This window comes from Lutra lutra, chromosome 14 (assembly GCF_902655055.1).
Source record: "Lutra lutra chromosome 14, mLutLut1.2, whole genome shotgun sequence".
Lineage (NCBI taxonomy): Eukaryota > Metazoa > Chordata > Mammalia > Carnivora > Mustelidae > Lutra > Lutra lutra.
This window is the reverse complement of record NC_062291.1, coordinates 62,322,100-62,348,005: the sequence shown is the minus strand read 5'-3', so window position 1 is coordinate 62,348,005 and position 25,906 is coordinate 62,322,100. Positions and strand designations below refer to the sequence as shown.

The 25,906-nt window shown below is 45.8% G+C and overlaps 1 protein-coding gene across 13 annotated transcripts in view; it reads right to left on the bottom strand.

Annotated features, from left to right (window-relative positions):
- The window catches only part of GBF1 (golgi brefeldin A resistant guanine nucleotide exchange factor 1), a 124,546-nt gene that overhangs the window by 4,818 nt on the left and 93,822 nt on the right, over nt 1-25,906 (bottom strand). For 2 of the 13 annotated variants that reach the window (XM_047701819.1, XM_047701821.1), the window contains exons 5-32: nt 22,579-22,697; nt 21,941-22,049; nt 21,363-21,423; nt 20,083-20,137; nt 19,271-19,369; nt 16,077-16,224; nt 15,519-15,742; nt 14,819-14,987; nt 14,177-14,388; nt 13,740-13,838; nt 12,965-13,159; nt 12,550-12,739; nt 11,851-11,886; nt 11,501-11,641; nt 11,056-11,144; nt 9,438-9,640; nt 8,849-8,972; nt 8,447-8,572; nt 8,096-8,178; nt 6,979-7,215; nt 6,602-6,695; nt 6,056-6,232; nt 5,645-5,709; nt 5,439-5,562; nt 5,156-5,227; nt 4,918-5,012; nt 4,513-4,666; nt 427-652 (exon numbers count right to left, since the gene is read on the bottom strand). In XM_047701819.1, the coding sequence (XP_047557775.1) occupies nt 427-652; nt 4,513-4,666; nt 4,918-5,012; nt 5,156-5,227; nt 5,439-5,562; nt 5,645-5,709; nt 6,056-6,232; nt 6,602-6,695; nt 6,979-7,215; nt 8,096-8,178; nt 8,447-8,572; nt 8,849-8,972; nt 9,438-9,640; nt 11,056-11,144; nt 11,501-11,641; nt 11,851-11,886; nt 12,550-12,739; nt 12,965-13,159; nt 13,740-13,838; nt 14,177-14,388; nt 14,819-14,987; nt 15,519-15,742; nt 16,077-16,224; nt 19,271-19,369; nt 20,083-20,137; nt 21,363-21,423; nt 21,941-22,049; nt 22,579-22,697 (3,726 nt within the window). The remainder of the gene's footprint in view (nt 1-426; nt 653-4,512; nt 4,667-4,917; nt 5,013-5,155; nt 5,228-5,438; nt 5,563-5,644; nt 5,710-6,055; nt 6,233-6,601; nt 6,696-6,978; nt 7,216-8,095; nt 8,179-8,446; nt 8,573-8,848; nt 8,973-9,437; nt 9,641-11,055; nt 11,145-11,500; nt 11,642-11,850; nt 11,887-12,549; nt 12,740-12,964; nt 13,160-13,739; nt 13,839-14,176; nt 14,389-14,818; nt 14,988-15,518; nt 15,743-16,076; nt 16,225-19,270; nt 19,370-20,082; nt 20,138-21,362; nt 21,424-21,940; nt 22,050-22,578; nt 22,698-25,906) is intronic. The other 11 variants (XM_047701824.1, XM_047701825.1, XM_047701829.1 and 8 more) reach the window with 8 other exon arrangements.

Sequence of the window (25,906 nt, the reverse complement as noted above, 5' to 3'; positions counted from 1 at the left end):
GATGGCTTCAGTTCTAAGAAATAGGTGCTGAAGCCTGGCCTCTCCTCTCTCTTGGTCCAGCTTAGTTTCAGCCCTGTCACCAAGGGGCTGAAGGACGGTCTGGACAGATTGTCTCTTGACCAAATGGGGCAGTAGGCTAATTTGGGCTCCTGATGGCATCTAGTAGCAGCTGTCCGGGGATGGGGGTGGTGGTGAGGACATAGTTTCCGAGAAAATAGTCCTCAGGACAGTAGGAGCCTAGTGTCATAGACATCTATGTTGCCTACTAGCCTTCATGCTGTTTAACCCATGAGTGCTGGGGAAATGTCAGTGGATATAGGATGTTCAATCTGCCAATGTAAAAACCTATATTTTGTTTTCTTGCCTCAACCTCTGGGGCCATAACTGTTTATCTGCCAATGAGGGTCTCCCTGGGAAACGGCTTACCAGCATCAGGTCCATCAGCCCTGGCTGTGGCCTGCAGGGCAGCTGGTGGCTTTACACCTGAGCCAATGCATTCCAGCAGTGTGAAGAGGGTGGCCCAGTCATCACCTGAGTGGATGTTGGCTGCGTTGGTCTTAAGGAGTTCATGGAGCCCATAGGCTACCTGGTGACTGACTCGGGACAGCACGCTGGGCTTCATTAGCAGCAAAATGCGCAGGGAGAGCAGCACCTGGGCGGGTGGGGGGGGGGGAGCAGTGAGTGAGCGCACAGCTTCTCATCTAGACTCCTTCCTCACCGGTCTCCTCAGGTCAGTGAGATGGCTTGGCTAGAACCCACCTAAGAGTACTGCTGCTGGTTTTTCTTCAGGTTTTTTTTTTTTTGAAGATTTTTTTTTTTTTTCCAAGAGAGAGAGTGAGTGAGCGAGCGAGCGCCCATGAGTTGGGGGAGGGATAGAGGGAGAAGCTCTCTATCCAACGCAGGACTCAATCCCAGGATCCTGGGATCATAACCTGAGTCGAAGGCAGACCCTTAACCAACTGAGTCATCCAAGCACCCCTTCTTCAGTTTTTTTTAATTAAAATTTTTATTGAGCTATAGATTCATATGTAGTTGTAAAAAATAATACAATAAAATAAAAATAATAGAGGTCCAACTCTTGATTTTGGCTCAGGTCATTATCTCATAGTTGTGGGATTGAGCCCCACATTGTGGGATTGAGCCCCACATTGTGGGCTCTGCACTCGGTGGGTAGTCTCCTTGAGATCCTCTCTCCTCGCCCTCTGCCCCTCTCCGCACTCCTGTCCACACACATGCTCTCTCCCAAAATAAATAAATCTTAAAAAAAAAAAAAAAACAATACAAAAAGATCCTTTGTATGCTTTGCCCCATTTACCCCAAATGGTAACATTATATAAAACTATAGTAAATGGTAAGTGATACTGACATCGATACAATCCACTGATCTTACTCAGGTTTCCCAGTTTTACTTTACTCATCTGTGTATGCATGCGTGTATTAAGTTCTACATAATTTAATCACCTAATTTTAGGTTTGTGTATCCTTCACAAGTCAGTAGGTTGAATAGTTCCACCACCATAGGATTCCTCATGTTGACCTTTTAAAAACATACCTTCCTGCCTCTTCTTGTCCCCAATCTTAACCCTTGGCAATCTGTCCATTACTTTTAAAATTCTGTCATTTCAAACATGTTAGATATATGGAATGTTATGGAATTACATAATATGCAGCTTTCTGGGATTGGCTTTTTTTCACTCAGCGTAATTCCTTGGAGGTTCCTCCAAGTTGTTATCAACAGTCTGTTGCTTTGATTGCTGAACAAAACTCCACAGTACGTATGTGCTGCAGTTTAACTAGTTATCTGCTGAGAATCATCCGGGCTGATTCCAGTTTTTGGCTATCACAAAAAAAGCTTCTGTGAACATTCACAAATAGGTTTTTATGAGAAGGTAAGCTTTAATATCTGAGATAAATGCCCAAGAGTACGACTGCTGGACTGTGTGAATAACTGCATGTTTAGTTCTATTAAGAAAATGCTAACAGAGGAGCTGTACCATTTTACATTCCCACTCAGCATTTCATTTCACTGAAGCACATGTAAATGATATTGTGTTGTTGGTTTCCTTTTCTATACATTTACTGTTAGTATCCAGAAATGTTATCCTTGCCAATGTTTGGTATTAGCAATATTTTTTACTTTAGTCATTCTGACAGGTGGTTAGTGATATCTCATCATGATTTCAATTTCCTTTCCCTGCTGGCTAATGATGAAGAACATCACTAAAATATTTTCATATGCTTATTTGCCATCTGTGTATCTTCTTCAGTGAAATGTCTGTTCATATCTTTTGCCCATTTTCTAATTGGATTGTTTTCTTACTGTTGTATTTTGAGTTCTTTTATATTTTAGATATTAGTTTTTTTTTCAGATGTGTAGTTTGCAAAGATATGCTCCTTATCTTTTCATCCTTTTCACATGACCTTTCAAAGAATACAAGTTTTTGGTATTTTTTTTAAAGATTTACTTATTTGAGAGAGAGAGCGAGTGCGCACATACACGCATGAGCCAGGGGAGGGGCAGAGGGAGAGGGAGAGAATCTCAAGTAGATTCCCCATGGAGCCCAATGGAGGGCTCGATCCCAAGACCCTGAGATCATGACCAGAGCCAACACCGAGAGTTGGATGCTTAACTGACTGAGCCAGCCAGGCACCCCTAGAGTGTAAGTTCTTAAAATTGATGAAGTCCAATTTACCAATTTTTCCTTTTATGGATTGCACTTTTGGTGTCAAGCCTAAGAAGTCTTTTCCTAGCTCCTGAACATATTCTCCTAGCTTTCTTCCTAAAGGTTTCATAATTCTACATTTTACATTTAAATCTATGATTTATTTTGAGGGGCACCTACATGGCACAGTTGGTTAAGTGTCCGACTCTTGATTTTGGCTCAGGTCATGATCTCAGGGTTGTGAGATCCAGCCCTGTGTCAGGCTCCATGCTCAGCAGGGAGTCTGCTTGAGAGTCTCTCTCTCCATCTTCCTCTGTCCCTCCCCCATGATCACTCTCTCTCTCAAATAAATAAATAAATCTTAAAAAAAAAAAAGATCTAAACAGACTGAGGGTTGCTGGGGGCAAGGGGGTAGGGAGAGGGTGGCTGGGTTATAGACACTAGGGAGGGTATGTGCTATGGTGAGTGCTGTGAAACGTGTAAGCCTGATGATTCACAGACCTGTACCACTGGAGCAAATAATACATTTTATGTTAATAAAAATAACTTAAAAATAAATCTATGAGTCATTTTGAGTTAATTTTTCTATAAGGTATGCTGCTGAGGTCAAGGTTCATTGTTTGTTCCCCACCCATGAATTTCAATTTTCTAGCCACTGAAAAGGCGATTCTTCCTCCATTTAATTGTTTTTGCAATTTTGTCAAAAATTAGTTGAGCATCTCTGTGTGGGTCTATTTCTGGGTTCTTTCTTCTGTTCCACTGATGTGTGTCTTTCTCTCCACAAATACCAGGCAGTCTTGATTACTGCAGCTATATAGGAAGCCTTAGTAGCAGACGGAGCGATTTCTCCCACATTTTTCTTTCTCAAATGTTTGGCCATCCTAGGGCCTATGCTTTTCAATCTAAATTGTAAAATAAGCTTAGGTCTACAAAAAACCTTGCTGGGATTTTCATGGGAGTTGCATTAAACTTATACATGAATTTGGGGGAGAACTGACATCTTTACTATGTTGAGTCTTCCAATCCATGAACACAGTATGCCTCTTCATTTATTTAGGTCTTCATATCTTTCATTAGCATTTTGTAATCTTTAGCAGAGAGATGCTATAAATGTTTGCTAGGTGTGTATTTCAGTATTTCATTTCATTTGAAGCATGTGAAAATGATATTGTGTTGTTGGTTTCATTTTCTATACATTTACTGTTAGTATCTGGAACTGATTTTTCTTTAGATACTAGGACTCTAAGACTGCCTAGAATTTATTAAATTGTTATATAAAGACTCATGTACTTTTTTTAAAATTTAAATTCAAGTTAGTTAACATATAGTGTAGTATCTGAGTATTATTTAGTGATTCATCACTTACATGTAACACCCAGTGCTTATCGCAACAAGTGCCCTCCATAGTGCCTATCACCCATTCAACCCATTCCCCCACCCACCTCTCCTATGTGATTAATTTTTGTGTTAATCTTATATCCTGTGACCTTGCTGAACTCACTTATTAGTTCTATGCTGACTGTCTTTTATACCTGAGCCAAGAGATCTCAGGAGGGTCCTAAGCATGAGAACCAGGAAACCAGATATAGGGCTGAGACTGCCACAAGGCAGTAGCCATTCAACCCTACAGAGCAGATTCACAGGAGCCTGCAGAGGTGCTAAGTACCAGCTTCATGCATGAGACCATTCTAGACTCATCCCTAGATTCCTCTAGCCCTGTGGTAGGTAACCGGACTCATGCAATAAATAGGACACTAAATGAACATTCTGTCTCAGGCCATACCCACAACTGACACTGTGGCTTTAGTCCCCTACCTACTTCCTGCCCTCCAGGCTGTACTCTGCTTACCTGGCCACTGATCTCTTCTCTTCGGAGTAGTCGAATGGCCAAGCGCAGCAGCCCCACCACTGCTCGCTCTACAAGGAAGCAGAAATCCTGTGCCTGGACACACAGGTGATATAGATGGTCTCGGATAGTCTGCCACACACAGCCCACACGGTCCCTGAGGAACATAAGGGTGAGGACAGTCTCAGCTGGACAGGCCAGCTGGGCAATAGGTCTCTCCCTTTGATCCAGGCCTTTCAGGGCTCATCAGTATTATACCCTAAGCAGGCACGTATAATGAACAAGCTTCTCCACTGCCTATAGCTTCATGTGCTTCTTGCTCCTAAAGCCCACTCAGCAAGATGGCTCCAGTCTTCCATCCCTTTGGCACAAGCCCAGAATGAGGCCTGCCTAAAGACTGCCTTCTACCTGTTCTCCAGCACAATCCTCAGCAGCATCTCTAGGCAGAAAGCAGCATCCTCCTCATCATATGTCTCTTCATCTGGTGTCACTGAGACCAGAGCCTAGAGCACAACAGCGGGAAAGCATGCAGATGTCAGCCACTGGCTCTGCCCTGACAGAAATTAAGGCAATCACCATTGTCCCCATCTTCCCTCCCAGACACGGCCGGCTCTTTCATCCCTCCTCTTCCCTCTTTCTCCTGTACCTTCATGAGTTCCTGTAGGGACTCCAGCTGAAGGAACTTGCTTTCTGTGATCATCTTTTCTGGGTCACATTGCTAGAGGGGATTCAAGAGGGAGGAGGGTCAGTGACAAGGGCTGGAGGGAAGAGAATGTTCCCAAGAGCTAGGGAGAGAGGACAAAAGGCCATCAGCTCTGGTCATAAGCCCTGGATAATTCTACTCTTCAGTTTCTAGGGCAGCATCCATCTAGTAGGGAGGGATTTAGGCTTGTTTACCAAGGCTACCAAGGGTAGGCAAAGACAGTTACCTTGATACAGTCCAAGGCTGCTCTTTTGGCCTCTTGGTTCTCAGTGGATGGGCCCCGCACACTAGACTGCTCAGTACCACTTAGTGTCAGCCAACTCACAAAGCTTAGCACTGTCGACTCTCCTCTGCAGAAAAAGTTCAAACCCTGGTGAGCTCCATAGTTCTGACCCTCCCTCTCCAAACCTTCAGCCTCTGATCTGCCCTTACCGATTTGATGGCGTCTCCTCCCTCTGTAGTGAGATCTTGCCATTGGGATCCACAAAATCTTCTACCTGGAAAATCAGATCAAGAATAATTTCTTTCCACATGCCCTTTGCATTTCCTGCTTCTTCACTAAAAATTCTCTGGCTTTCTTCCTGTAGCTCAGTGTCCTACACTCCTGACTGGGCCGCCTACAGCTGGTGACTGGCAATGGCTTATATCAGCCTTCTTTTACAGCTATCCCCTCACCCAAGATCTGTGGTCTTACATTTAAGGTGTTCCTTAAGTTTCAGCAAGTCACTGGTTAAGTTCAGCAGTCATTGGGCCTAGTGCTGGTCTCAACCAGTTCCATACACAGAGAACATAGTTTATGAGCTTTTGCCTTGTTATTGCCCACTAATCCCCTGTAAGAATTACCTCCACCATAGCTTTGGGCAGCAGTTGGGCTCGGAAGAGCTGCAGCATGGCCTCCATGATATTCTTCCAACCCTCCCGCAGGATGTCACCATGACGATGGGCCAAATGGAATACTGTCTTGGCTGCAATGTGGGCTTTGGGGTTGCTTCCAAACACACTGGGCAGGTTCTCAATAGACTGAAAAGGAAGATGAGAAAAGGCTTAGGGTCTGGCAAATGTCTGGAAAGGAGATCTCTTAGGCCTTTACCTATAGTTCCCCGAAAGTCCTGCTTGCTATGGTTCACTACCCCCCCAATACTGGTGGGAAAGGCTAACCTGGTTAAGGCCTTCCCCACTGATGTATCTCCTCTCCCATCCCACTTGCATGAGGTGACACTAGTCTCATTCTAGGGGGTGTGAAACAAAAATGGCCTAAGTGCTACTGTAGTCTAGGGGGAGTAAATGAATATGCTGAGGGAAAACCTCTCTACAGATAAGGATGGATTTATGGCTAAAAGAGAGGTCCTCCTTTGGAACTCTAAGTAAACGGTTCTTGCCCCTGCTCACCTCACTGCTAAGAGCTGTGAATTTGCACAGAGATATGATGAGATTGTCAAACACATCGCTGAGGCCATAGTGGGCGGAGATCATGGCGCACTTCCTGTAATGTCACATTCCAGAAAGAGTGAGTCACTGGAAGGCTACGTAGTCCTTCCAAGTCCCTGAGGAAGCTTACTTAGGATTCTTCCCCAATCAGTCCCAAGAAGAAACCTTTTACTCTTCAATCTGCTTAAGACTGAGCCTTCCCAAGCTTCAGTCTCCTTTCAAAAACTCAGAAAACCCATTCTAATAAAAATATGAGTAGGAATCAGAAAGGCATGGAGGCAACCATGTTTGCCCAGAGAGGTGAGAGGAGGTCAAGATCAAGGCCACAGCTGGGCTACCTGAAGCCTGAGATGGCTTTCTGGATGATTGTCTCTTCAAGGCTTTTGTCAAAGACATAAGAAAGGGCAGCAATAGTGGGGCCCCATGTCATGGTGAAGAGGTCAAGATCATAGCTGCCAGCAGGCACACGAAGGAATATGCCTTCTGGGGTGGCACCTCGATGAAGCAGCACATTCCACACATAGTTCTCCCGAACCAAGCCTGTCTGCTCTTCAGGCATCACAATTTCCTCATTCCTGTTAGGAGGTAAAGGAAAGAGTAGGTGCACTGCTGTGAACCTAACTGGTTCCATATTAGGACAACAGGTTTTTTTTGTTGTTGTTGTTGTTGTTGTTTTTAAAGATTTTATTTATTTATTTGACAGAGATCACAAGTAGGCAGAGCGGGGGCAGAAAGCAGGCTCCCCGCTGAACAGAGAGCCCGATGTGGGCTTGATCCCAGGACCCCGGGTTCATGACTTGAGCTGAAGGCGGAGGCTTTAACCCACTGAGCCACCAGGCACGCCGAGGACAACAGGTTTTGCCCATACTGGCACAGTCCATCAATAAGGGGTCACCACAAGTGCAGTTCAGTGATCTGCTTCCCACCCACTAGTGGGAACAGGGAGAAAAAAAGGAAGAACCCAGAACCCCCTATAATGCCAAAGCCCTGTCTTTAACTGGGGCTTTTAGTTCTGTAGTGAGATCTCCATTCTTTCTGGGTATGAGAGGATGAACATTTCTCTCTACTTTTTCTGATTTATAATAAAACACTAAGTGCCCCATCTGTGTTCTCTGACCCAAACCTCACCCTCCAGTGCCCATTTTGTGTTCTCTACCAGCTTCAGAATGCATCTTGTGAGCTAGACAGGAAAACCCAGCTGCTTTGGGTTTAGGAAATGGGCCCATGATATTCTACTCAGCAGGAGCAGTTTAGATCCTGGCTCAGAGTACTGGAGCTCTGGTACTGTTCCAGCTTCTTTAGGGAAGAAATGGGAAAAGGTGCTGCCCAGCTGAGTCTCAAGGCTAAATCCAGGGCATATGAATCATTGAAGTCTGATGGGACTCTAAAATCTGGAAAAGGAAGCAGTGCGCTTCTGCTTAATGAGAAGACAAACTATTCTCCACAAATACTCACTTGATGGCATGGTACATGTCCTCCAGGATGTCTTGCTCAAAGTCCTTGCCTCCATTCACACCTTTTAGGTTTTTGCGAAACTCCTAGAGACAGGCCAACAAGCTTTTCCCCCATATGTCAATGCTGAAGCCCCACCTAAGGAACTCCTGGGTCTATAGTAGATAGGACTTGGGAAACAGTAAGTGAAAGAGCCCACCTCCCTAACCCAGTTCTTTTCCTGGATTGGCCAGCCCTCCCTGATTCCCCTGGACAAAGTCTGTCCATTGTGCCCACTGGAAATCCCATGTCCTTCCCGCTATACCTCCAAAACTGCGCTGGACCCTCTCTGCCTTGGCTGGGATCCAAGCTTACCTCTAGAGTCATGGGTGCATTCTGTTTGCGAACGTTGTGGTTGTGCTGGTCAGTATTAAGCAAGATGACAGCATAGGCCAGGGCAAAGCAGGCATCGCTATTGGCAAATGGGGAGCCATTACAATTCTGAAAAAGCAAAGACCCCACCTGTATCAATGCCCTTCTCCAGCCAATCAAACCTTCACTACCAACCCACTGGCCAGTGCTGGGTACAAAGAGGAGCCAGAAAGCCTCCAACCTCTTGCCAACTCCTTAACAGAAGCTTATCTCTCTATGGAAAGTTCGCTGATGTTTCTCTCAGCCTTTTAGGAGATAGCAGCTGGGTCCTTCAGTTGGAACCATAAAAACCCTCCAGTCAAATGAACCTGGGATGCTGGGCTCAGGCCCTGACATGCAACTCACTCTCCAATGCTCTGTGAATGCCTCCAGCAACCTCTGGATGACTGGGGCTTCTCCAGGTAAGCGGAAGGCTTCCAGGTAGAGACGAAGAGCTTCATCCAGCCGTAGACCCTGAAAGCTGAAGGTGCTAGAGAGAAAGAAGGACAAAGAGGCTAAAGATACATAAGCCGCAAACATTGGGCTCCCTATTAGCTCTAGTCCCTCTAATCTTCTCGTATTGGAACAGAGGAAGCTGAAGGCTCTAGCAAAGGGAACAATCTTGTGGTCATCTCTAAAACAGACTAGAATCTGACAACTCCTACTAATTTTAGTACTTTCCACATCAGTGTATTCTTGCCTGGAAACCCCATCCACTGGAATCTACCTTGTGCTCAGGAACCCTGTTCTATCCCTTTGCAATGCTCTCTATGCAGAATGGAATGGCTCCCAAACCTATCTTGCTGGAGACTCTTTCAGGTCCAACAGACGTAAGTCATGGGAAGAGGAAGAGCGTGTGACCTAGGTTACCAGCAGGAACTGACTGAGACTACTTTGAGGGATGCCTTGCCCTTTGATCACCAACTATGTCCTCCACTTCTTGCCACTTCCTCACCTCACAAAGCTCTCCAGCAGGTCAATGTTTTTGCGGTCACTCACAAACTCTCCAATCATTTTCTTGTCCAGCCGAGGGTTCTCTCGGAGCCACTGGGCAACCTCCGAGTTGTCCATTGGGATGGTAAGGAGGCCTTTCTCCTGCAGAAACTGGATCCCCTTCTTTGGTTTCTGGTTGAACTGCTCTGTGCCAGTGATTAGCAGCTGGAGGAGAAATACTAGAGGTGTCACAAGCTGTTCTGCTCCTAAACCAGACAAGGCCAGGCTGAACTCCATCACGGTCCACAGCTGGTCACCTAACAGGTTCCTAGAATGTAGTTCTAAGTGACTCCAAAACTAAGGCTGGATCATACCAGCCCCACTAGCTGTCTCCATTCTTCATGTCTAATTAGAACTGGCTGAGGAACCGGGGTGCCCCGCTGGCTCAGTTACTAGAATATGTGACTCTTGATCTTAGGGCTATAAGTTTGAGCCCCATGTTGGGTGTAGAGATTACTTAAAAACAAAACAAAAAAAAAAACAAACCAAACCAAACAAAACAAAACATAGAATTTTTTAAAAATTGCACCATAAGAGGAAACTGGCTGACTCAGTAGAACATTAACTCCTGATCTCAGGGTTTTGAGTTCAAGCCCCACACTGGGCATAGAGCCTACTTAAAAATTAAAAAAAAAAAAAAAAAAAGTAAGAAGAACTGGCTGAGGAGCTCCTTTTCACTCATTTTCTGAGTTCTCAAGATGCACAGGGACAGCCCTTCTCCACCAACTTAGAAATCAGGAGAAAGAAGAAGAGAGACCAGAGAAGGTCTCTTCTCTCTAGTTTTTTTTTTTTTTTTTAAATTCTATTTAATTATTTTTCAGAGAGAGAGAGAGCAAAAGCAGGGGGAGCAGCCACCAGAGGGAGAAGCAGGTTCCCCACTGAGAAAGGAGCCCAATGCAGGACTTGATCCTAGGACCCTGGGATCATGACCTGAGCTGAAGGTAGACGCTTAACCAACTGAAAACCCAAGGATCCCTCTTCTCCCCAGTTTTATAGCCATCCTGGCATCTGTTTATAGCCTAGCTTGGATTTCCCTTCCTTCTCCAGTTTCCCAGCTTTTAAGGACAGGTGAACTAACTGTAATGATAACTTTTTGTCTGTCTAGTCAGAGCTCTGCAATCAAGGGGACACAAAGCAGTCATTTAGGCTGACCATAAGAGGAAGAAAAGGGTTAAATAAAAGTTTTTTGTGTGTTTAAAAAACAATTTTTTTTGAACTTTACTAAAGCACCAGATAAATGTCAATTCCATTTCACTGCCAGGGCTTGAGATAACCAATAACCTCAGTGACCCACATGACACCATCCCAGACTCTTGTTACCACCAGTAACAACTGGCTCTCACCTAGGGCAGGATTTGCCAAGGGGCACACAATAGGGTATGTCTAATTCCATGGCTTAGAAAGGAAGGCTTTCAAAGGAGACTGGGTGGTTGCTGAAGTACCCTAAAATGCAAAGATTAGCCTTGAGAAATTATTCAATGAGCTGCTAGACTCTCCCTTATCCTCTGGGACAGAAACCCTACAAAAGACACCCAGAACGAGGCAGGCAGAGACTAAGTTCTGGGGATGGCCATACATACCTTCTTTTTGTTTTTAATTTCAATCAGTTCCCGTGGATCTGGCAAGAGACAGGAAAATCGAGGTGGCTTCCGGGTAAACTTTTTGTCAGCTAGGAATAGGATATGGGAGGAAGAAAAGGAAAAACCTGTAAGACCTCCTTTACCAGTATAATGGCTTTTGGAAGATTGCCAATATACTCTCTAGTGAAGAAAAATGCCTCAAACATTTTCTTGTCCTCATCAGTCTTCTACATTCTTAGAGGTCCTACCTTCTAGGGCTCCAAACGTTTTCTCTTAAATATCTTTGGCCTCTCAAATATTTCCTTCTCTCTCTGAAGGTATGGGTGAGCAGCCAAAGTTCACTCACATACTGCTTTAGGGTGTCTGTGCCCTCCCCCGCTTCCCTGGGCTCTCCACCAAAACCTCCAGTTGAGGGGGCTGAGGATCATGGACACCCAGTACCCACCCCCAGAGTCAGCAGCGTCCTCCAGATCACTGCATCCTGGCTTCCCGTGTTCTGCTGGCAGTCGCCCTCCACCTGGCAGATGTAGGCCTGGGATGTCTGGGGCTAAGCCTACAGGTTTCCCATCACTGGCTGCTCTCTCAGCTGGTAAGAGAGAAGAAAATAAATGAAGACGGGGTAAGAAACCAAGCAGAGCTGCAAGAGAAGTTGTGTACTAGGTCAAGGAGACCTGGGTAGTTCCCACAAAGCCCCACATAGGTCACCAGCCCTGAAGACAACAAACCTAAGCCCAAATAAGTAGTCACTGTCCCAGATTAGTTAAGCATTAGATTCTGTAATTTAATAGAGATTACCTAGTCCCATTCTCTGATCTTCTGCAACCTCGGTCTCTAGGGGATGTCAGAGAAGATTAATTAGGGTGGAAGCAGATACTGCGGGGGGGGGGGGGGGGGGAAGGTATGGCCTGGAAGAGAAATCCTATATCCTTTAATCTAGGTTCTCTTTTCTCCCCATAAAGAAATAATACTACTCCTATGTTGTATACCTGAAACTAATGTTACATTGTATTTTAACTATGCTTTATTTCATTCCAGATTTTATTTATTTACTTTAGAGAAAGAGAGAGAGAGTGTGTGTGCACACACACATGAGCGGGGGTGGGGGTGGGGGCGAAGAAGTAGAAGGAGAGGAACAAGCAGATTCCATGCTGAGCACAGAGCTCAATGCAGGGCTTGATCCCCTGACCCCGAGATCATGACCTGAGCAGAAATCAAGAGTCGGACACTTAACCACCTGAGCCACCCACGTGCCGTTAACTATACTTTAAATGATAATAATAATAATAATTCTATAAGAAAGCCAAAGTGTGGAGGATAAGAAAAGGACAAGTCCATGAATCTTGCTAATCTGCCTGGCCAATGATTCAAACCACCAAACCCTGGAAACACAGAATTGGGAGAGCCCCCAGAAGTGATATAAAGGATGGAGAGAAGATTCAGGGAAGGGATAAGCATAGAATCCTAGGATTCCTCAAAGAAAGAAATGCCTCTCACTATTGCTGGATTCTCGGGAACCGTCTACTGCCTCATAGCCAGGTTTGGCTGCTTCTTTCTTCTCTTGCTGGGTAAGATTGTTGACGACTTTGGCCTGGCAATGGGCCTCAGTGCTGTCAATCACTGTCAACAGGGCATCAAGAGACAAGAGGTGTGTTGTATAGAGCTGACCAGACACAGGGAAGGCATTCTGCAAAGTAAACAGATCCAGGAGACTTGAGGTGAGAATACTTTACACTTTTCCAAAACCCCTGAAACCTCTTGTAACTTCTACACTGTCCTGAGAAAATGCCTTTCTTCTTCCTGTTCCCCAACTCTCAAGTGTTTCCCACCCTGCATATCGTATGCTCTCTACCACCAGAGAGATTTCCTTAACAGAGCCTTCTTTCTCGAGGCCAGTAATAATGGTCAGCACCTTGGACAGCAGCTTGGTGAGGTCTTCAAAGAGGTTCGAACAGTAGTAGTCACAGTCATAGTTGATATAGAGCTCAGTGACAAAACTGGGGATGTGCCAGAGCTGCACAATGGCCTCCAGTGCCATCTCTTTCATCTCATAAGGCATTTTGGGGTTCTCCACAGTGATGATCTCCATGAGCTTTTTGATGCACATCTGGCAATAACGCAGTAATAGCCATTTGGGTGGGGAAGAATTCAAGATAGAAGAGAAAAATTAGACAGGTAAACCATTAAACACAAGAAGTAGAAGCCCAGCCAGGAGGCATGCATTAAGAGACCCTTAAAGGTATTCTATCCTCTTTGGCCTCCACACTGGGGAAGGCCTAGCTCTCTACCTCACACCTGATCCAAAACAAGTTGCCTACTAACCCTCTTTGTGCTCTGTGAGCCTGACCTGGTACTACACAGAGTTCTTTTCTGCAACTTAGTGGCGAAGCCTGTCTGACTTGCTTGCCTATGCTGCAGAACTGCTAGGCAGAAAAGCCATACCCACTCACAGTGAGGTTGTCCACCGGTCCTCATATTTTGCTTCTCTCATGTTATAGCCAGCCAGTTTCCTCTGGGCTTCTTTTAATTTTTCCACCAAAGATGCCAGCCAATGAATAAAACTATGGAGGCTAAAAGCACTGTCTTATGGGAGCCCCTAAATCCCATCCCTGTAGAATGACAGAGCTAGCCCCAATGGAGATGCCATACATCTTTTTTTTTTGTTCTTCCAAATTCAATACACTCACCTCCAATTGGAACTTGAGGTGCTCCCTCATGCTTTCAAAGAGCAGGAAGCATACCCGCAGGGAAGCAGCATAAAGGTTGAGCCGCTCTACACTGAGTAGCTGGAGATCAGAGTAGGGTTAAATCATTAGGTTTCTGAACCTATGACTCAACCAAGAGAAAAGCAGGAAAGCAAACTGTGTGAGGCTGCCACTAAGGTCCTGTGCTCTAAGGGAACTCCACATCTAGCCATTCCCGTATTTCTCTTTGGCTGCCAAAGTTCCCAGGGAACTAATAGTGTCCTTTTGACAATGACCACTGGCCAATTGAGGAGGGAGGTTCTTTCCTGGATCCTATACTTTTTGCACCTATCAGCCAAACCTCCCTGCACACTCCTGGTCCTTAAGAGACCCTGAAAAACACCCAGAGACTCAGAGCCCCTCTAGAAATCCAGTCTTACCTGGAGTAAGTGGCGGCACATCTCATCCTTGATGAGGCCCAGGAGGGTTTGGCATTGGGCTACAGGGGCTGATTCAAGAGCCACTGTCAGCAAATGCAGTCCCATGTGGATCATAACCTCTGAATTGTGGCGATCGTGTGGATTGGTGAGGGAGATGAGGAAGCGGAAGAGCTCCCGGATGCAGGGAAGACCATAGGGGACCAAAGCTGTACCTAAGGAAGGCCAGGAGTAAAGTGGGATTGCTAAGAAACAACTGGCTTGATAGCTTGGCCTGGCCTGCCCTGCATTATACAAGGCAATTGCAGGTAAGTGAGTCTCTTCAAGGAAAAAAAAAAGGTTTTTTTCTGGGGAGGTTAAGAAGATTACTCTCACTTATTGAAGGCAATCAGAATTGATGACCCTACTTTGTGTTATAGGAGTCTCAAGCTATTCTTTCCTCTCACTTCCTACTGTCCACCAAAGTCCCTCTCTCTGTAAGTTAGAAAAGGGCTCCATCCACGCCAACAGTCCTCTGGCTTGATTCCATTTCCTGACTAGAAAATGGACCAGAAGACATTTTGGATCCAAGATAGTCTAGACTGAGGACAGTTAGTGGGCAGGATGGAGGTGGTGAATAGGCAGAGTCTGCCTGAGAGAACTCACCTTCCTTCTGGGAGGACTGTGTGAAGCGCACACCCCGGGGATTGACGTAATCCATGTCATGGACAGAGGCAGAGTCAGACTGGTCAGCAGGGGACGTGCACTCCTCTAACACTTCGGGGATGGACTCCACGGATGCTGACTGGGCCTTTTCCACAGGGACCCCTTCCTGCTATGACCGGTAGCAGCGGGATAGGAAGAGGGATGAAACAAGAGAAACTTGGAACTCACTCCCCTGAAATGCCTCTTCTCCAAGTGTCTCTAATAGACTGCAGGTGTAGGTCTGGCTCCGCAGGCTATGAATCAATGCACGATGAAAGATGGCTCGGGCAGAATATGATGAAAGACTCAGAAAGCACCTCCTGGGGCATAAGTGACCTAAAGTGAGTAGAACTCCAGAGGCAACAGAGGCTCTCATAGGCCTGGGATTTAGATCATTACCTTCCAGACAAAGCTATGGCCATCTCTCTTACCTTTGCCAAGTACTATCTGTATGCATTGCTTCATAAATCCCATGAGCTACCTCTCACATTGAGTCTTGCTGTGGATTTTCTATATATAGCACAGTTGATTCAAGGAAACAAGAAATAACCCTCTATCTCAACCTTCTTTTGAGCCAAGGCCTGGACAAAGGATGCAGAGGATCAAGCCAATTCCCACAAGAAAAGACTAGAGAGGGGGCCTTCAGAAATCAAAGCCATACCTGGGGGTCAGGCTGCTCAGGAACCCCTGGGTCACTGCTGCCAGGCTCTGTAGCTGTGTTATACCCTGGAGAGCCAGGTTGCTCCAGGTCAGTAAGATCTTCCTTGGAGGTGGTCTGGGAGGAGAACTCCAGGCCACTGTCTGTAGAGGGGCTGACCACGGCTGAAGCAGCTTCTGAACTTGCAGAGGAGATGGGAGTGGGCACATCAATGAACGGCATGCCCCCTGCCAAGCAAAGTAAGTCAGGCTTGAAGATAAGAGACTCTATACAAAACACATATCTTCCATGGCACCAGGGGCTCTATTTCCTAGACTGAATAATAATCTCTATAAACACTAGTCTCTAATGTAGTCAGAGTCCCTCTGGAAGGAGAACAACCTTAAGTCACTGCAGAATTGCTAAATGGTCATAGTCTGAACAGACCTGGAGTTTTCCTTTTTGCTCTTAGTAGAAAGACCAAAACCCTTTAGTTGGCTGGTTTTCAATGTTAAATCCCCAGAGAGGAAGGACATTTTCTTCTATCTATTCTAATCAGGGGAAGTAACCCAGGGCACTCACCAGTGAGATTAGAGGATAAGGTGGTTCCATTGGGGGTGTGCAGCTCTGAACCTGATGTGACTTTGGTCATATGGCGCAGGGGCCGGGGGGATCTCTTCTGTTTCTTCCACTTGGATGAATCACTCATGCCTCCTGCTCTCATTTTCAGCTGGAAATAGCATACCTCATCAGCACTGGTATTCAAATTAAGATTCTTTCCCTAGCAATCTCCCTTCTTTTATTCCTACTGATCCCCAGAAAACAGCCTATATGCCACATCTGTACCAAAGGAAAATTCTAGACCATCAGAGCACATTCCTACTCCTCTAATCTGGCTTCTACATCTTCCACTTCCCAGGTCAGCCTAGCAGCCTCCTAAACAGTCTACTTTTAGGCTGGTTACACATTACTCTGCTTTCCTGAGTCCTGGCAATCCTAAAACCTTAGATGGTGCCTGACCCTCTTGCAGAAAAGGTGAGGGCAGAGGCTCCTTGGCCTGAAGCTTCTATCTACAGGTCCTGGCTTTGTTCAACTATCTGTACTTCAGATCTACAGGTCCTGGCTTTGTTCAACTATTTGTAGCACAGCCTCATACTCCTAGTTCTTATCCCACTATGACAGCCTACAACTTCCCTGTCACACTCAGCTTTCCCACTACTTCGTGCACTGGGCCTAGATCCTAAACATATTCCTGGCTCCCTGAAATTTTTGCATCAGATTGGTCAAAAGCTCATTCCTTGGAGTTAAGAAGGAGTGGTATCCCAGCCAACTTGGAGTTAAGGATGGAGGGTCATGTCATGCTGCTGCTCTGCTCTCTACTGCTCCCAATTTTGGTACATTACTGAGACCTGTTCTTCCCACTGTTGGGTCTTTCTAAATGCAATTTTATGTTTTCAGATAGTAAGGCTACTGATTTCTTGGACCCTTACACTATTCTATTTCCTTCTCTCCTGCTGTATTTCCATTTCTCCTATAGCTTCCTTTTAGTCACAAAGGAAAATCTCTATAACTCATTGTGGGAACTGTTCTGGGATATAAGTTTTTATGCATTTTCTCCACTCTAAGCTCACAGCTACTTTGTTTAGGTCCATTTCATTTTCCTGGTCCTGATGCCTTCTGTTAGGGTTTGAAACCAGTCCCTTTACAGTTACATCATACTATTCCTACACTGATGGATCATCCTTGGACAGGGAAACAGTAATGGTCCAGGGACCATCAGAATGTCTCTAATAGAGTAGAAGCATTTTTCCTCCTTGCCTCTTCCTAAAGGCTGAATATACCCATGCTATCCTTTGACTGTTCAATTCCTTCTAGTATTTGGAAAATAGGTCTCCTTCCTTGACTTCCTCCAAGCCCTCCTAAACATGGGTAACCACTGATCCTTTGCTTAGAAACCACATAATTCTACCTTCCTTACCAATAGCTTCACCCAGAAAGGAAAGAGGTCCGAGAGTTGAGCCCTGCACCCAGCTCTTACTAACAGAGCAACAGCCTCACACTGGATTTACGCTTCTTGTCCCTCCATCTCCACAATGCCTACAGTAAAATGCCTAGAACGGAGCTTCCAGTGCTCTGAGCACTGTGGCTACACAGGAATCAGGGTGCTCTCTCCAGTAACCACTGAAGCACATCTGTGGTAAGTTCATGGTAAAAAGAATGTTCTGGGAGTAAGCATTAGCCAAATACACGGTCAAGAAGCTCAAGAGACCAAGGAGAAAACAAGAACCTCCTGGCTTTTTTTTTTTTTTTTTTTTTTTTAATTTATTTGACAGAGATCACAAGTAGGCAGAGAGGCAGGCAGAGAGAGAGGAGGAAGCAGACTCCCCACAGAGCAGAGAGCCCGATGCAGGGCTCAATCCCAGGACCCTGGGATCATGACCTGAGCCGAAGGCAGAGGCTTTAACCCACTGAGCCACCCAGGCGCCCCAAGAACCTCCTGGCTTTATCAGCAATTGTTACTGAGGTCCAAAAAGCACTAATAGCTGGATCCACTTTTGTGAGCTATCTTTTCTCTCTAGGCGGCCTCCCAATTTCAGGGACTCTAGGTGGTTCTACTTCTACTGAGAAGCCAGTCACTCACTGAGATGTCTTCCTACACTAGGATTAGTCCTTCCTGTTTCCTTTTCTAACCTCGGCAAAGCTCGTTCCAACCTGATCATTTCAATTAATATTCTCTGCCTCCTGGCTGGAGTAGGAGACGAGAGGCTGCCAGTTCTCACAAATGCCTCAACCCTTAAAAGTACAGTTATGCTCCCTGTCCTAAGGTTCTAAGGTCGGGGCTGGGCAGTGGGTATTCATGGAACCCTACAACACCTTATCCATATAACTCTGCTCCCTGTTATGCTCCCTGTCCTAAGATTCTAAGGTGGGGGGGGCAGTAGGTGTTCATGGAACCCTACAACACCTTATCCATATAACTGTATTTCCAAAGGGCAGTATAAGCTTTACAAAGAAAGGTCCTAGGTTAATAATCATGGCAAAATGCCGGGCAACTACTAAAGAGAAATGCAACTTGTGACGAGTCAAGCACACAAATGAAAATTGACACAATTCATGCAAACAGAATGCAGGCCTATGGACCATCTAGCTAGGTGTAGAGACACACAGTATCTTTTTATTCAATGACCTGGGCTATCCAGCTCCTTCCCATCCATCTGGAGTCCTAAATCTTGGAAGAAGTCCTTTAATGTTAACCAAGAAAAAAAGACCCCAACTAGATGGATTATCCTTCCCCTCCAAATCCAATTCAATTATCCAGATAGAGTCAAGACTATTCTTAAGCTCTATATGCCAGCTCTGAGACAGGGAGAGGGTAGAAGGGGGAAGGGCCTTGCTTAGAGGTCCCTCACAGTTCCCCTAGAAATGGGAGATATTAAACCTCCTAACAAGATGTCAGCAGGACCCAGGCTCTCTAGGCTCACTACATGATGTATCACCAGTTCAAAGCTTCCTTCTGCCTCCAGGAAACCAAATGCCACAGGAAAATTCCCAACACTGCAAAGCTACAAACACATGCAACACTTCCAAAGCCGTGCTGTGTTACTAGGGAGGGGTAAGTTGTGCTTTGCACAATGGAAATGGGACCCAGATGTTTTATATATATATATATATATATATATATATATATATATATACATACATACACATATATGTACATCTATGTATATATACTTAAGTAAATTAAAAGGGGAAAGAAGAGGGAGAGGGAGAGAGACCTTGAGGTTCTTAAAGAGTAGTACCCTCTCTAACTGGTTCAGGGCTTTGGTCTGCTCCCCACTATTTAGCTCCAGTTTGCTGAGGAGACATGGAGAAATCTGTGAAAGACAGGCAAACGAGCGATTTAAACAAAGTGACATAAACTCAGACACACGCCAACAGGGCAGAGGGCAGGAATGGGAATGGGTGGCTAGGGAGAAGGAAGGTCAAGTGCATGCACCACACAGCCAAGGGTCATCTCCACAGGCAGAACCTTTTAGGGCTGCAAGTAGAATCATCAGAGGCCTTGTGAAGTCCAGGACTTCAAGATAGAAAGAGGCCATTCTTCTATCATTCTTGTAGCAGTTTGAGAACCTTCTGATCTAGAGTCAGGCTTGATTTGTCTCATCAACAGAGACTAGCGCAAGTGTGAGCCCAGTCTAATCCAGCATTAGGGTGGGACTTAGGGCCTGGGGTCCTTAGGCCGCCTACCTGCTGACAAGGCTGGACCTTGAGGGGATGATAGGGCGTTCACCTTTATCAACATACATTTTTATCACAACCTGATTGGCTTCACCAAGTTTCCATGAAGGACTGGCTCACCAGCTTATGTATTGGGGTCAACAAAGCTAGGCTGGGAAGGAAAGGCTAGGAAAGAAGAGGTATCTGGGGAAAAATAAATTTCTCACTAAAGGAGTGACACCTATTTCTAGATTTCAAGCAGACTTGTATAGGCAAAAACATGTTTTTTGCTAAGTAAGGGTATCTAGGAAAATCTCCATAGCACTAAAGTTGGGAGACCAAGGCTTGGATAAGGGACAGCAGGTCATACCTTCTTCATGTTGGTCCCCATATAGTTCTTGGGTTCTTCTTTAAACTGAGGTAACCTAGAAGACAGAGAATCCCATGGCCTGTCATTAGGGATAAAAACAAATCTTCCCTGCATGCCAGCCACAGTCCAAAGATGCTCTGGTCCCGAGCATGCCCTGTCCCCTCAGAAAAGCTGGGAAGAGAAGCAGCTTTTTGAGAGACTCATCAAAGGGAGAAATTGGGGGACTTATAACACAGACACTTTCTTAAAAAGAAGGTAGTCTCCAGGGTAAGATGACTAAATGCCCTTGGAATGTGGTGGCTCTTTTCATCCTAAACTGACTCCTTCCTACTTGTGTTTACTTGACAAGTATTGATGAACAGCTGCAAGATGGGGAAGAGGCAAGTCCATCAAAACTCTGGAAGACTGGGCAAAGAGTAAGGAGTTAAAGGTAGGCTGAGTTTTGAAACCAATAAATCTGAGCCTAAGGAGTAAGAACACTTTGCAGCAGGGCCCAGGGGCAGATCTAGTCTGTACATATTAATAATTACTACTTATAGATTTGAGAGCAAAATGAAATCCCGTGGGGAAGTTTTTTTGTTTTTTAATTATTTTTTAGAGCAGTTTTAGGTTCATAGCAAAATTGAGCAGAAGGTACATCGATTTCCCAAATAATCCCAGCCCCGCAGATGCATAATCATCCTCATTATTAATATCATCTAAGGAGGCTTTTAAAGCCCTCGCCTCAGTCAGCTGTTCTCAAAGTCAGTCTATTGAAAAAAGGTATAGGAAGCAGGCAGTTAGGCATAGTATGAGAAGGCCTGCTAGGCCCTAAATTGAGGGCCTTGACTAGGGTAACCAGTGGTCTGGGGTTGCCAGAGACCAAAGGGTTTGCAGGGACTTTCAGTGCTATAATCAGGACAGTCTGGGAAAACAAGGTTGGTCATCCTAGCTTCCTTACAGAGCTCAACATCCTATTCCAGGCTCCCTTGAATCTGGCTTCCTCTCTGGGTTCCCTTTCCCAGCTGCTACCTGCACAGAAACAGACACAAGTTTGGGAAGCAAAACAAGGTCTGTCAGCCTAGATCAAATAACCCTCTGCCTCCCGCTGAGGCCAAGCTAGGTCCCTCCTCCTTCTCCCTTGTTCAGTAACCCTGGACCAAGGGAACTATCCCCGTCCATAATCCCAGTGGCCCCTGAAGTGGCTGTAGGGTTGGCCAGGTCCCTGAAGTGGCTGTGTGGAAGCAGCCAGGCTCAAGAGGCCTGGGCAGCCGGGCTGAAGCAAACAGCAGCAGGTTTACCTTGTGAAGAGCAGCTGCACCATGTCTACGAGAGTGTGCTCTGCGGATTTTCTCAATAACTCTGCACAGGCAAAAACAAATAACACAGGTGTCATTACTTGCTGGGCTATTATCAGGAGGCTTCTCAGAGCAGACTCCCCTCCAAACCTTGTTTACTAAGGATTATGCCGAACTTATTAAAACCAGCTCCAGCTCAGCCTGGCAGCCACAACTGCACTAGCCCACTAGGTGGCACTACTGAGTCAGGGGAAAAAAAGGAGGGGGTACAATGATGTGTTTTCATGGGTTGCAGGCTAGTGTCTATCCCAGAAACCTCAAGGGAGGAAGATTTGGTGCCTGGGCTGAGTCAGTCTGAGATCTATCCCAATTCCTGCCCTGGCACAATGAACTAAGGTCTCTATTGTAAGTGTACAATAATCAAGTAAAGACTTCAAGACCCCTATGGGTCTACAAGGTAGGTAGGTGATAGACAAGTCCCGAGTTTTCTACCTCTCTGGGGTTCAGAGACAGCACCCTATATTTATACTCATGGACACTGGCCCTAGAAATGATGACAGGCCCAATATTCAAGCACCTACCACTGAGCCTCATTTCAAAGCAGATCCGGAAGCAAGACTGCATAATCTCACACACAGATTCATTGGTTAGGTGGGCACCCGCTGGGGTCAGCAACAGAGTCCGCAGCACCTACCAGGAAGAAAGAGGAGATACAGTGATAAATAAAGCAGGTGGGGTAAAGTGGGGTGCACCTGAGGGGAGAGAAGCTGCCTCCTGTTTCTCTAGTCTCCTATGGAAGCATGCAAGGATAAGAAAGAGAGGTTAGCAAGAATGCTGACCTCACTTCATTTTGGTAGGGGGCATCTTCCAGGAGCTCCTCTTGGGAACTGTGCCTTTACTCTGTGTGACCCTGACACAATTCAGCACTCATTCCAGCCCTAGCCCACAATCCCAAAAGATGGGACGGCAGATATGGTCTGCAGAGGTACAGGTGTATTAAGGGCTTCCAGTATCTGATATCAGTTCATTTAAAGCTTTTAATTATTTCCTTGGAAAAGCTTTTACTTTGGGTACGTGAGCTCCTTGTTTGAAAATAAAGTAGCTCCATAAGCCCCGGTGGAGTCAAAACACAGTTTCATGCTGCTGGCAAACTTGGGTAAGGAGAGCGGACAGCACCAGCTCCTGGCCATTAATCTAATTGCTCTTCCCCTCCATTTACCTGAAGGATTTTCATCAGGACAACCTCATCGCTGGCAGGATCTGTGCCCACAAAACGGGCATGGGTGACAGCATCTGCCATGTTCTCCATGCCCTCTGCTGTGCCCTCATGAGTGGGATCTGCTCCAACAAAAAAGGGGGAGACTAAATGGTACGGAAAGAAGAGACAGAAAAGGCAAGATATCCTGTACAAGGACTGCTTTGAGAGACTTTGTTTTTCTCCTCTCCAATTTCCTACCTCATGGCTACTTAAGCTACCTGAGAATTCTGCCTGTAACTGGCTTTAACAAGTTCCTCAGCACAAATCCCACTGTGTTAAACAGTGGTTCTCAAACTTAAGCATACATCAGAATGACTCAGAAGACTTTTCAAAAATACAAATTGCTGAGCCCACTCTGAGAGCTTCTGAATTAGTGGGGCCTGAGAATTAGCATTTCTAACAAGATCCTGGAAGGAATTAATGCTGCTGGTCAGGGGGGATCATACTTTGGAATCACTGGTGTAAAGCTACTTGTTTCATAAAGGAAGGACCTAGAAATACGAGTTTTTGGTCCACAGCAAGGGCCAAATAAGGGCCAGACCTTTGAACACCAAGCTTGTAGCCTTTCTCTGTGTTCTCTTTCAACACATCCCTCTCTGGTTGCTTTTAGAGTTTTGTGTTCAGATGCAAGTGAGGTTGGGGAGTAGGGGAAAGAAATGGACAGTCACTGCTGCCAATACTTAAATCTGGGTGCCACGTTACAACAAATCAGAGACCTCTTCCTGCTTTGGTTTCATTCTTATTTAAAATAAAATGACATGAAGCAAGAGTCATTTTACCAGCTTAAGTAAACAGGCATTAGAAGAGAAAGGGGCAGGAGAGCCTGGGTGGCTCAGTAGGTTAAGCCTCTGCCTTCAGCTCATGATCTCAGGGTCCTAGGATCAAGACCCGCATAGGGCTCTCTCCTCAGCAGGGAGCATGCTTCTGCCCCCATCCCCAACCACCTGCTGCTCTGCCTACTTGTGATCTCTGTGTCAAATAAATAAAATCTTTTTAAAAAACAAAAGAACAGAAAGGAGAAAACTAAACAGGATTGGAGGCTGGCTGACTGGGGAGCAGGAGGAAGAGAGAACTTCAGCAGTGAGTAAGAAGAGGCAAGAAGCTACCTCAGACAACCAGTGCCATGCTGGAAACGAACGCAGACGCGCCAAGTGGGGAAACGGCCCCCGTCCGTGTGCTAAATACCCCTAAGGGAGAGCCAAAGAAGTGGCCTCCATCAAGGCCTAGAAGGGTCCTGCAAACTGCCTGGATTATCCTTGAAAGGGAAGCATAAATAGGAAAAAAAAAAAGGCAGGGAAAAGACAAAGCTTTGCAAATGACAGAAAAAGTTGCTCCAGAGGAGGCATGGCATATACAAGAGCACCTCCTAGTATTAAGCGGAAGAAATTAAAAGAAATCTTATCATTTTCTCTTTCCTGGTACCTAAAATTAACAGTTCCTGAGCTTAAAGTTCAGGGGGGATACCTGAGAAACCAGAACATTTCCCTTACAACAATGAGCCTGAAGATTTTCATTAACTGTAAGCGATTTTCGCCTTTCTCGTGTCCTAGTTCCTCTCTGACACCTGGCCAGAGACTCAATTTGTCCTTAGAGCATAACCCTATTCAGCATCAGGAGTGGTTACTTAGAGGTCATGCAGAAGGAAGCCAATTTCATGATGATACATAGTGTACGGGTGACCCAGCTCTATCACCCCAGCTCTCCATGTTTCTCTCATTTGACTCAGAAAGTCCTTTTTTTTTTTAAAGATTTTATTTATTTATTTGACAGACAGATAGGGAGGGATCACAAGCAGGCAGAGTGGCAGGCAGAGGGAGAGGGGGAAGCAGGCTCTCCACCGAACAAGGAGCCTGATGCGGGCTCGACCCCAGGACCCTGGGATCATGACCTGAGCCAAGGGCAGCGGCCCAACCGACTGAGCCATCCACGTGCCCCTGACTCAGCAAATCCTATACTCTGAAGGCCCTTGGCCTGAGTCTTCTCTCACAGCCCTGCCTGACCATCTTTACTCAGGCCTCCAGGGTCCACAGCAGGACCTTTGTTTGCACAGGAAATCCAGGTCCTCAGTTCTACGTGGTATTTTGGAGCTCGGTGAATGGCAGCTTTGCTCCCACCTCATAAGGCTCCTAGGGGTCTATTTCTTCCCCTCTTTCAGTCATCTCCCTTGTTAAAGTAGTTTAACTGACTGAGCCTGAATGAAGCAGTAAAGTTAATCTTCTAAAAAGGCAGGTAAGAGTGACAGGTTTTTAGAACTGCAGGCAGAGCCTGCCAGGCAACCAGTGGCACAAATTCTGGTCTGGCAGCTGTGTGGGGCCAAACAAAAGGCTGATCCTTGGAGTAGGACCTAAGATAATCCTAGAAGCCCTGGGTCACAGGATTGAGGGATAACGGGTATTTCTTCTAGGATAGCCTAAGCAAAAGATTGTTTGGTTTGGGCTCACTTAGCAGAATTTGTCTTCCTCAGGACCCTTTCCTTAGAATTTCCTCCTTTCCTGGCCATTCTGGAGCAGACTGCAGGGAAATCTGCCAATCTCAACTCCTTCGCCTTCTGGCTTTCATACACTCCTTCCTGCCCCCTTTCTCATGCCCACTGCAATCACCACCTACAGCATTCTCTTTTCCCACCACAGGAAACTCCAATGACCAGCTGGCCTGAGGTCTCCAATGACAAGCTTGTCTGCCAAGCCCAGGAAGGGGAGAGAGTAACACTGACAAGAAAACAAGGGAAGAAGCGCAGAAGGCTGCGGCTAGAGGCTATGGAGAGAGATGACCTGCAGGTGGTGCTCAGGGCAAGGCTGGAAGTAGCTGGGCCTGATTTTTGCTTAGGAAAAGTATGAAGCTAGGACTAGGGTGCCTGGAGAGGCTTATGTACCTCTTCAGAATCCAGCTGGCACCTAGGATTTCTGCTAGGGGTCCTGAATGCTTCAGCTAAGCAAATCCCACTTTCTAGAAAAGATAAAGGGTTTTTTTTGCCCTGAACTGAAGGCTATTTTTTATTTCCTGGCTAGCTACAGCCTGAGCTGTCTCTCTTCTTGTCTCCTTACTTAGAAACAAAGACAGCTGTCTGTTTTCTATGTTCTCACCCTTGCACATGGGCTAGCAATAGGGGAAAAGGAATTCAGGATCCTGAGTGACAAGACCAACTAAAAAGGAATCCAAAAAAGACAGCTAAACTAATTCAGAGATAACAGACTAGATAAAATATTTGGGCTAAATTGGGAGAAAATATTTGTAATACTAGGATAGTCAATGGATTAATATCCCCACTACACAAAGAACTCCTACAAAT